At 44.2% G+C, this 12,049-nt stretch overlaps 1 protein-coding gene and 1 gene segment (V, D, J or C); both read left to right on the forward strand.

Annotated features, from left to right (window-relative positions):
* The window catches only part of LOC143923711 (uncharacterized), a 512,582-nt gene that overhangs the window by 204,869 nt on the left and 295,664 nt on the right, over positions 1-12,049 (forward strand). The gene's annotated exons all lie outside the window — the stretch shown is intronic.
* Positions 1-12,049, forward strand: part of LOC143925174 (Ig mu chain C region secreted form-like) — a 45,504-nt gene that overhangs the window by 28,946 nt on the left and 4,509 nt on the right. The window contains 2 exon segments of the C gene segment in view: positions 2,657-3,013; positions 5,689-6,000. Coding sequence covers positions 2,657-3,013; positions 5,689-6,000 — 669 coding nt within the window.

Raw genomic sequence — 12,049 nt, forward strand, 5'->3', positions numbered from 1 at the left:
AAGATGAATTCAAGACCAACCTTTCCAGAGAGCTCATACAGTTTATAAATAATAAAAACACATACCATATTTATCGGCGTATAACACGCACCCCAAGTTTAGAAGGGAGTTTTAAGGAAAAAAACTTTTAGGAGGGAAGTTTAAGGAAAAAAATTACATTTAAATGATCATCAATGCAGCCTTATCAGTGTCCATCTGCAGCCTTGTCCATCATTACAGCATGATCAGTGCCGTTTGCAGCCTTGCCCAGTGTCATTTGCGGTATGTAACCATTTAAATTTGCCGTCACCGAGATAGACAGAGCCTGTGTTCTTGTATGTACTCGGCTACTCTCGGCTCGTCTCGCAGTCCCGCGCAGTCCCGCCCCTTAGCCCGGCTCCTATGATGGACATAACACAGGTCTAATGGCGGGACGGCAAGTGGAGCCGAGTGTACTGTGTCTTTTTTGGCAGTGCTCATTCCTCATCCCCTCAGAGACAGCAGGGAGACGGGAAGGCGTGACTGCGTGCCTGGTCTTTTTCAGTGGTGCTCTCCTTTTTAGGCGGCGCTCGCTCTTTTTCCCCCTCACAGACAGTGGGGATTGGCGTATAACACGCACCCACGATTTTCCCCTGATTTTAAGAGAAAAACAGTGTGTGTTATACGCCCATAAATACGGTATATTTAATTTAAGTTTCTTTGAGAAAATTTGGAAATTAGTAAATATCAGAAGTGATTTGGGCAACTATAGAATCATCTTGTGCTGAATGGATCAGGCAAATGGTGTGGGGCAAAGTTGACCAGATGATGACCAAGGTTTCTTATAATATCCATTTATTGGTCCCTGGTGTTTTAAAGTGGTTGTAAACCTCAGACATGAAATATGAACAAAGTATATCCCTCTATAGTGTGTACTTGTCTCACTACAGAGCACTAAGTGTCATTTCTGTCCGCTGCCTCGTTCCTCTATTGTCAGCATGAATCACTTCTGATGACTTTTCCTGACACCAAGAGAAAAGGGGAGGGACCTCCAGCAGATCGACAGCCTCTGATGTGTTCCTGTGTGAAAGAGGGTGTGTCCCTTCCCACCAATCAGCTCTTATGCCGCGTACACACGATCAAACAAGCGGGTGGAAAAGTCCGGCAAACTCAAGTCCGCCAAACAATCCCACCGTGTGTAGCCTCCGGCATACTTTTTTGACCCGAAAGTACGGTGGACTTAGAATGCCGTGTTGCACTCCAATCTTCCCACCGGACTCGCATTTCGGCGGACAATCCGGCCATGTGTATGCCAGTCCGCCGTACTTTTGAAATGAGCGGACTTTTCCCGCCCGGAGAAAAGTCCGCTCATTTCGAGCGGGTCTCCAGGTAGGCGGGGCCCGCGAAGGAGACGTCGCTGGCCCCGCCGCCTGGTATGGACTTAAAGGGGAATCCCAACGCCGAAGAAAATTGGCGTGGGGGACCCTTGTCTGAGCACGCTACCCGGCCGGCCAGGCCGAGTGCCCTCAACATGGGGGGTGTCTTGGGGAAGGGGGGGCCGGGCAGCCCCCCACCCCAAAGCACCTTGTCCCCATGTTGATGAGCACAAGGGCCTCTTCCCGACAACCCTGGCCGTTGGTTGTTGGGGTCTGCGGGCGGGGGGGCTTATCGGAATCCGGGAGCCCCCTTTAATAAGGGGGCCCCCGGATACCGGCCCCCCACCCTATGTGAATGAGTATGGGGTACAATGTACCCCTACCCATTCACCTGTAAAATAAAGTACAAAAAAACACAACACACAAGATAAAATAATTTATTGCACAGCTCCGGGGGTCTTCCGTCTTCGGGGGTCTTCTCGCCGGACTCGGCGAGAAGACCCCCCTTCCCCAAGGCACCCCCCATGTTGAGGGCACGCGGCCTGGTACGGCTCAGAAGGGGGGGCACTCGCTCGCCCCCCTTTCCTGGCCGGCCGGGTAGCGTACTCGGACAAGGGTCTGTTGTGGACTTGGGGGGACCCCACACCGATTTTTTCCGGCGTTGGGGTTCCCCTGTAAGTCCATACCAGGCGGTGGGGCCAGCGACGTCTCCTTCGTGGGCCCCACCTACCTGGAGACGCGCTCGAAATGAGCGGACTTTCCTCCGCGTGTGTGGGCGAGTCCGTTCATTTCAAAAGTAGGGCGGATAGTACGGCGGACTTAGTACGCCGTTTTAGTCCGCTGAAAAAGTGCCGTGTGTGGGCAAGTAGCCCGTTCGGAAAGTCCGACGGACAGTCTGGTGGGAAGTCCGCCAGACTAAGTACGTTGGACAGACGGCTACGTGTATACGCGGCTTTAGAGCTCCCCTCACTGATGTAACTTCAGCTCTCCACCCCCTGCTTTCCAGAGCTGACAGATCCTGTGTAAATTCTGCACTTTGAATGGATTTAGGAGAAAGACTTCTGTAGATAAACAGGTAAAACTTATGTAGGATGATTTGTTTCATCTGTTTATATCACCTGGGGCCAGTCACTTCATTTGGTATATGTGAGGGTTTACAACCACTTTAAGTCATCTTGGTGTACTTGCAGGCTTGCTTAATTATCAATATTTAATTTATAATGTGTAAATTTGGGAATGTTTATATAGTTTTATAGTAAGAGCTGTAATTTTCATGTAAAGGAAGAAATAGCTGAGTGCATTCTTTATCAATGAATTTGCAGATATAGGAGTTTTCCCAGTAATGGACATTGAAGGTCCTACCAGGCTGATTGCTGGAGAAGAAACATCTCTATACTGTAAAGCCACCAATTGCCCAGAGAACACGAGTGTGACTTGGCTGGAGAAGAGAGGAGGACAAGTCTCTGAGATCCCAGAGTCCCATGGAGGAGATAAGGAGGAAGAGGAGAGACTGATGGACACACAGTATGGGGTCATGTCATGCAGAGACGGACCAAACTACACATCTTCACTGAGGTTCAGACCCAACGTGACCAAACACAAAGATGTGACCTTCATCTGTAGATATAGCTGTGGGGAAGAGAAGAAAGAGAAAACATTTCACTGCAGAGCTATTTATGGTGAGGAGTGTCTATTATTACATCCATGGATATTGTTAACTGTTGTGTTCTAATGGTGGGATCATGGTATAACTGGACAAATACCATCCAATCACCAATATTCACAGCTCATACCCTGTTTTTAATAGGGTCACGTGACGCAAAACAAAATAACTTAACATGGGATTTTCTTTATCTGACTTTCTTTTTTTTAAAACAAAATCCAGAAAAAGTTTCCATGAACAGATTTAGGGGAATACGTGTCACACTGCCACCCTTGTGCTCTTTGCTGGAAACGCTGTAGAGAAGTTTTCTCTGTTACAGTAGTTGAGCTGTCTGCGGATTCCAGCCATGGAACTATTGTGTGAGTTCAAGTCATCATATAACAATAGTTTATCATATCAAAGAATCCGACCCAGTCAATAGCTTTCCCATTCCTGCTGAAGAATTGGGTTGGTGTGCTGGCCAGGAATTCCACAGAATTGTCTCATATACTGTACATAATCTATAGTTATTTTCCAAAGGCTATGGAGGACATTAAAGAGGAACTGCGGTCTGCTCACATAATTTGTAATAAAAACATCTTTGCCATTCTGAAGCTTCCCTCCAACCACTTTGCATATTATTTTAGATATATTCTGTGATTCTGTACTTGCCAAATATGCTGCAGAAATCTCCCTTCACTGAGTCTGGCTGCATCCATGTTAACTGTGGGCAACTGAAGCGGCTGCCTGTTCACTTACTGGATTTACACAGACACACAGAGGCACACCTCCAGCTCTGCAGCTCTCATTGGCCCTCTTATGACTCACACCCCCCCCGCCCCCTCCCCTGCTGGCAAACTCTCACAAGAGTGAGAGAGGGAGCTGTGTATGATGTCATAAGCCTAGACTAAAGACCAGACAAGAAACAGGAAGTGGGCTGTATAAAGGATTTACTGGTAGAAAAAAACCTATTAGTCGAATTACAATGATTATTTGTGGCGGCTGTGTGCATATTATTTTTTACACATAAACCCCATGGTAAAAGATAGTTTCACTCAAATTTGTAAATTCATTGCCAGATATATCCTGGTGTAAAGCAGAGTTTCAAAACTGAACTTCAGTCATTTTTTCATGTATTAAATGTTCTTCCCTTGTTATTGTTTTAACTTTGGATAGTATAAAACAATAACAAGGGAAGAACATTTAATACATGAAAAAATGACTGAAGTTCAGTTTTGAAACTCTGCTTTACACCAGGATATATCTGGCAATGAATTTACAAATTTGAGTGAAACTATCTTTTACCATGGGGTTTATGTGTAAAAAATAATATGCACACAGCCGCCACAAATAATCATTGTAATTCGACTAATAGGTTAATTTCTTATGATCGTAAGCTCCATCTAGTGGCCATAATACTGTATTTTCCTAACTGAGGTATTTAAGAAAAATACTGCATTATGGCCTCTTGATGGACCTGCAATTATATGGGAAAAAAACTATTAGGCAAATTACGATGATTATTCACCATCACTATGCAAATGGTTGAGACATTCATACAGTGATTTTTTTTTTATAAATAGGCCTTTATGTAATTTAGTCTTATAAAAGACTATACAGGTATAGATACTTCTGTAGCACCCTGCTCCTAATGAGCAGACGCTATTATTTTTCAAAATTAAGTTGTCTGAAGCTGTAGTTGGGCTCAGACTAATTATTCCAAAAAGTTCTGGTTTCTGTATCAGTTCAGCTGGGTTGCACTAATTTCCACTTGACCGGGGGTGTCGCTGTTGCCGCCGGTAGGTGTAGAAATGTAACAAGCTGGATGTATTGAATACCACCGCTTGCTCGGAAATAGCTCAGTGGGAGTGGTTTCTCTGCTGTGCAATCTGGAAGAGGGTATTTAAGATACCGACACCATTTTGGGAGAAGCTCTTTCCGGGGTTCACCATCCCGACCTCATGGCCCTCCTGGCCTGGGGTCTGTGTCGCATGATCCTGCGCCTTGGGCCGGCTGGTCCGAGGCTTTGCAACTGAGAGAGTAGGCCAAGGAGTCTTGGGGCCTACTGATCCAGGGGTGGTCCTGTGCTGTCTCGCCTGCGGGGAGAGGCCAAGAAAACTGGAGGACCCAGGGGAGGACTTTTTCAGGAGAGGACCAAGCACAAGGCTGGTATCTCTGGAAGAGCCTGGAAACCCAGTTGGAGGGAGCAACCCGGATCAACACCCATACAGTATCGCTGGGTCGGCTGAAAGAAAACTGGTACTGTATGGCAGTTCTTTAAATCTCTCAAGATTTCTCAAGAATGCTTTAGTTTAATTGACAAGTCTGTGGCAGAACCTTTGTTTGAGCATCTCTCTGGCTGCTAGGTCAAGTGAGAGGGGCCTATCCGGAGGTTGCTGGATCCAGTCTGTGGAGCTGTTTGTCCTCTGGATCTGATTAATACCTCTAACCCGCAATTACTAGGTGCCTGAACTCCCCTTTATCCTCTAACCCACAATTTTAAGGTGCCTGATCTCCCCTTAACACTTTGACCCTCTATTGAAGGACTTTGTGCTTATCCTAAATAAATCTGTGAGAAAGGACTAAGTGTCGGATTTAATATTCTTTGGACTACTTTCCAACGGGACCCCTGAGAAGGAGAAGTGAGCAGGTGAGGTAACGGTAAGCCAAAATAAATATTTTACTCATCATTTTTATGTCGTATCATTTCAGCTAAGCCTCGGCTTGTACAGCCGATATCAAGGAATTTAATTGTCTCGGGAGCGCTGAAATATTTGGTCACTCTGGAGAATTTTTACCCCAGAGATATCACAATCAGATGGACACGGGGAATAGGGGAGCCACAAGAAGCCTTATCATCCACAGAAACATTCACAGATATTCCTGATGGGACCTATAATGTGTGCAGTGAGGTCACAATTCCCGAGGAGCTCCTGAAGGATCCAGAATTCAGAGTACGGATGACCTGGGAACATGAATCTCTGGACACCCCGGAATATAAGGATCTATCTATCAGAGACTCAGGTGAGTTACATGAGGTTGTTACCAACAAATCTATAGATCTGTCACCTAGAATCTATAAAGAAAAGCACAGGTGGTGCAAAATAGGGGCCCTTCTGTATAGTCAATAGACAGTAATATTGACAGTAAACAATCTATTCAGATCAAATCTGAGCCATCTTCACATAGAGAGATCCAAAAGATAAGTTTAATTGGGATATCAAGGCACATAGAAAGGGCAAATCCAAATGATTTCACCAATTTATATAAAACTCAAACGTTTATTACAAAATTTCAAAAAAATAAAAAAAGTTTTGAGCAGATAAAACATACATGGCTGACACAACAGAGATATCATCACCATCATCTAGACATAATTAGGGTCATCTCACACAGGGGCAGATCCAGAGTCTAATCTTGGGAGGGGCACTGCCAACATTTTTGCAGGCAATTTGTCAGGGCAATGGCTGGTGTTAGCACTTCAATCATCACGGCATCATGGTCAATATGGTGTCAGGATGACTGAAGCGCATTATTTCTATTATTACATTGTAATATGAAATTAAATGGTTCAACTCACCATAATGCAGAATTAGTGGGAGCCATGAGCGTGTCACCTGCCGCCAGATGTGCATTGTCACTTGTCACGTTGCCTGTTATCAGATGCAGATTGTCACTTGCCAGTGGCCAGTGACAGTGTCCCTGTGGTCTCAGAGTGAGGACGGGCAGTGAGAGATGATGTCGTCTCGCTGCTGCCCACACCTGCACAGTAATGGCAGTCTTTTTTTAGATGCAGAAATGCGGTGATACAGGAAGTTCCTGAGAGACAGGGGCGTCTCCAGTTTTCATATGTGGGGGGGTACAGGGACAAAAGTAGGGGGGCCAACTATAAAATGCAATTATATATACACACACATATATAAATACACAGTGTTTTGAAAAAGTATTGGTGGATGCAGCCAGGTGGAGGGGAGGACAGGGTGGAAGCAACCAGTGATAAAGTCCTGTACATCTATGAAATCCTGCATCCCATCCCCCCTCATCCCCCCACCTGGAGGTAAGTTCTTACCCTGGGGGATATATAATACAATGACTGGCACTTTCTCTCTGGCTCCCTCCAACTGACAGCCTCGTGGTTCCTCTTCTCTTCTCGTGGTCCTCTCTCCCCTCCTCCTCCTCTTCCCATTCCGACTGGGCATGTTGGGGGCTGCAGTGCACTCTCAGGGAATCATCCTGGGCCTGATGGTATACAGGACTACATGTCTCATGATCCTCTCTTGTTAGTTTTCCATATATATATTACCATGTGGGACTGGGCGTAGTTGAGTGGAATTATGTCTAGATGAGTGTGATGATATATCTGTTGTGTCAGGCTTAAATGATAGCTGAATATTCCTGCGATACCATGTAAAAAGATATGATAATGGAAAGAACTGCTGCATACACCGAATGTAAATCAAACTATATCCACTATAAATGTCATTGAATAAAAGAGGGTGGTGTTGCACTGTTCTATACAATAACAAGAAGATATATAAAGAGATGATACTAAATATGAGCGGTGTATTGCTGTAATTCTCACGGAACACCAGTAATTATAAGTATAAAGAGGCACAGAAAAAAAAAGAAAAGGTAGAGGTTCAGGTATACTGCGATCCTAAACAGCCTACTTCAGTATTTTGCTATTAAAGTGCTACGTGACAACAACATATATTATTGTGCAAAAATTGCAAAAATTCAAAACGTGCAAATATTGCTAAAGTAATCAATAGAAGAAAACTGTGCAAACATCCGTAATAAAGTGCAAAGTGAGCAGGTGATGAATGGTTAAATACAATAGTATATGTAATATAAAAATCAAACAGATGGTGTTGCGCTACCTGAGCTAAATATCATTAAAGTGCCTAATACTAGAAAAATAGAATCTATCTATAAACCAGCTACCCTATCTTAAATACAAATTAAGGTGCCTTGTGCTTTGTTGATAATATTAAGTGAGTGACATATTTATGACAAAAAAAATAAAAATAAAATTTAACTTTCTCCACCAAGTTAATCCAAAAAATAAAGAATATCCAATGTGTTATAAAACATAAATTCCAGAAATCATGTGTTATATATCAGCATAAATAACTCCAAGTAAAAGGAGAAAGTATTCCATAAAGTAAAAAATATCTTATATTAAAACGTGCAATTCATAGTGCATAATTAAACACAAAAAGTTTGTAAAATACAGTCTTTAGTGAAATTAAATAAAGTGCCAGTGATTATTAGTTCCGTAATCTTCTTAATAAAAGAAAATAAGTATATAAAACAGTCTATATGTGAACTGAAATAAAGTGCTCGGTGACTTATTCAGTGCTTCTCAAAAAACAGGTGCCAGCAATCGTGTTTTGTGATTTCTGTGTCTCCAGTATACACGACACACCAGGTAGAATGGCCCCTTACCTTACTGCTGTAAGGTAAACAGCAAATCAAGCAGCCAAACAAGGGTCCAGGGATTCTATCCCAATTCCTAGCAGGTGGATATTGGCCCCCTCAATTAGTTTTTTTTCCTTTCAGATAGTTTCCATATAGATCTTTGGCTTCAATGTAATTCCCAGAGGTCTGTGGACTGTGTGCTCCTCTCCGGTGTTCTCCGCTCCTCTCCTGCAGTGTGCTCTCAAGAGCACACTGCAGGAGAGGAGCGGAGAACACCGGAGAGGAGCACACAGTCCACAGACCTCTGGGAATTACATTGAAGCCAAAGATCTATATGGAAACTATCTGAAAGGAAAAAAAACTAATTGAGGGGGCCAATATCCACCTGCTAGGAATTGGGATAGAATCCCTGGACCCTTGTTTGGCTGCTTGATTTGCTGTTTACCTTACAGCAGTAAGGTAAGGGGCCATTCTACCTGGTGTGTCGTGTATACTGGAGACACAGAAATCACAAAACACGATTGCTGGCACCTGTTTTTTGAGAAGCACTGAATAAGTCACCGAGCACTTTATTTCAGTTCACATATAGACTGTTTTATATACTTATTTTCTTTTATTAAGAAGATTACGGAACTAATAATCACTGGCACTTTATTTAATTTCACTAAAGACTGTATTTTACAAACTTTTTGTGTTTAATTATGCACTATGAATTGCACGTTTTAATATAAGATATTTTTTACTTTATGGAATACTTTCTCCTTTTACTTGGAGTTATTTATGCTGATATATAACACATGATTTCTGGAATTTATGTTTTATAACACATTGGATATTCTTTATTTTTTGGATTAACTTGGTGGAGAAAGTTAAATTTTATTTTTATTTTTTTTGTCATAAATATGTCACTCACTTAATATTATCAACAAAGCACAAGGCACCTTAATTTGTATTTAAGATAGGGTAGCTGGTTTATAGATAGATTCTATTTTTCTAGTATTAGGCACTTTAATGATATTTAGCTCAGGTAGCGCAACACCATCTGTTTGATTTTTAATTTACTATCTGGGGGTTAGGGTTCATACCCCTGTCGGTAGTTTTCTGCAACCTACCCTTATAAATAGTTTAGGCCCTTGACGACAGCGCGGGGATACTTTAACTCAGAGTATACCGTATATACTCGAGTATAAGCCGAGATTTTCAGCCTCTTTTTTGAGGCTGAAAGTGCCCCCCTCGGCTTATACTCGAGTCATCGCTGTCTGCCCGCTCGATCAGCGTGTCGAGCAGACAGACAGCGGCCATTCTACAATTCAAAAGCCGCGCCTCCGGCTCCGCCTTCGCCTGTGATAGGCGGAACACTGAATTTCCCAGCAGCCTGTGTTCCGCCTATCACGGACATCGTATCATCCTCGTACTACGGACGAGGATGATACGATGTCAGTGATAGGCGGAACACAGGCTGCTGGGAAATTCAGTGTTCCGCCTATCACAGGCGAAGGAGGAGGCGCGGCTTTTGAATTTTACAATGGCCGCCGAAGAGGGCACGGGACGGAGGCAAGGCAAGGCAAGGCAAGGCACGGCACGGCACGGGACGGGACGGAGGCAAGGCAAGGCACGACACGACGGCAAGGCACGGCACGGCACGGGACGGAACGGAGGCAAGGAGGCAAGGCACGGGACGGAGGCTCGGGACAAAGGTAGGCTGGACACACACACACACACACACACACACACACACACACACACACACACACACACACACACACACACACACACACACACACACACACACACACACACACGCGGATGGATACACACACACACAGGGATGGGTGGATGGATGGAGACACACACAGGGATGGGTGGATGGATGGAGACACACACAGGGATGGATGGATGGAGACACACACACACACAGGGATGGATGGATGGATGGATGGAGACACACACACACAGGGATGGATGGATGGATGGACACACACACACACAGGGATGGATGGATGGACACACAGGGATGGACGGACACACAGGGATGGACGGACACACAGGGATGGACGGACACACACACAGGGATGGACAGGCATGTCTCACCCTCGGCTTATACACGAGTCAATAAGTTTGCCAGTTTTTTTGGGGGTAAATTGGGGGCCTCGGCTTATATTCGGGTCGGCCTATACTCGAGTATATACGGTACAGTGGTGTGAAAAAGTGTTTGCCCCCTTCCTCATTTCCTGTTCCTTTGCATGTTTGTCACACTTAAGTGTTTCGGAACATCAAACCAATTTAAACAATAGTCAAGGACAACACAAGTAAACACAAAATGCAATTTGTAAATGAAGGTGTTTATTATTAAAGGTGAAAAAAAATCCAAACCATCATGGCCCTGTGTGAAAAAGTGATTGCCCCCTAAACCTAATAACTGGTTGGGCCACCCTTAGCAGCAACAACTGCAACCAAGCGTTTGCGATAACGTGCAATGAGGCTTTTACAGCGTCCTGGAGGAATTTTGGCCCACTCATCTTTGCAGAATTGTCCTAATTCAGTTACATTAGAGGGTTTTCGAGCATGAACGGCCTTTTTAAGGTCATACCACAACATCTCAATAGGATTCAGGTCAGGACTTTGGCTAGGCCACTCCAAAGTCTTCATTTTGTTTTTCTTCAGCCATTCGGTGGTGGACTTGCTGGTGTGTTTAGGATCATTGTCCTGCTGCAGAACCCAAGTTCGTTTCAGCTTGAGTACACGAACAGATGGTCGGACATTCTCCTTCAGGATCTCTTGGTAGACAGCAGAATTCATAGTTCCTTTTATCACGGCAAGTCTTCCAGGTCCTGAAGCAGCAAAACAGCCCCAAACCATCACACTACCACCACCATATTTTACTGTTGGTATAATGTTCTTTTTATGAAATGCAGTGTTCCTTCTATGCCAGATATACTTGGATACACACCTTCCAAAGAGTTCCACTTTTGTCTCATCGGTCCACAGAATGTTGTCCCAAAAGTCTTGGGGATCATCAAGATGTGTTGTGGAGAAATTGAGACGAGCTTTGATGTTCTTTTTGCTCAGCAGTGGTTTTCTCCTTGGAACTCTGCCATGCAGGCCATTTTTGCCCAGTCTTTTCCTGATGGTGGAGGCATGAACGCTGACCTTAACTGAGGCAAGTGAGGCCTGCAGTTCCTTGGACGTTGTTGTGGGGTCTTTTGTGACCTCTTGGATGAGTCGTCGCTGCGCTCTTGGGGTAATTTTGGGCGGCCTGCCACTCCTGGGAAGGTTCACCACTGTTCCATGTCTTCGCCATTTGTGGATAATGGCTCTCACTGTGGTTCGCTGGATTCCCAAAGCTTTGGAAATGGCTTTATAACCCTTTCCAGACTGATAGATCTCAATTACTTTCTTTCTCAATTGTTCCTGAATTTCTTTGGGTCTCGGCATGATGTGTAGCTTTTAAGGATCTTCTGGTGGACCTTACTGTGTCAAGCAGCTCCTATTTAAGTGATGCCTTGATTGTGAACAGGTGTGGCAATAATCAGGCCTGGGTGTGGCTAGAGAAATTGAACTCAGGTGTGGACAACCACAGTTATAGTATGTTTTAACAAGGGGGGCAATCACTTTTTCACACAGGGCCATGATGGTTTGGATTTTTTTTCAC

The sequence above is a fragment of the Lithobates pipiens genome, unplaced genomic scaffold (genome assembly GCF_037356315.1).
Source record: "Lithobates pipiens isolate NorthernLeopardFrog02 unplaced genomic scaffold, aLitPip1_a1.2 Scaffold_22, whole genome shotgun sequence".
Taxonomy (NCBI): domain Eukaryota; kingdom Metazoa; phylum Chordata; class Amphibia; order Anura; family Ranidae; genus Lithobates; species Lithobates pipiens.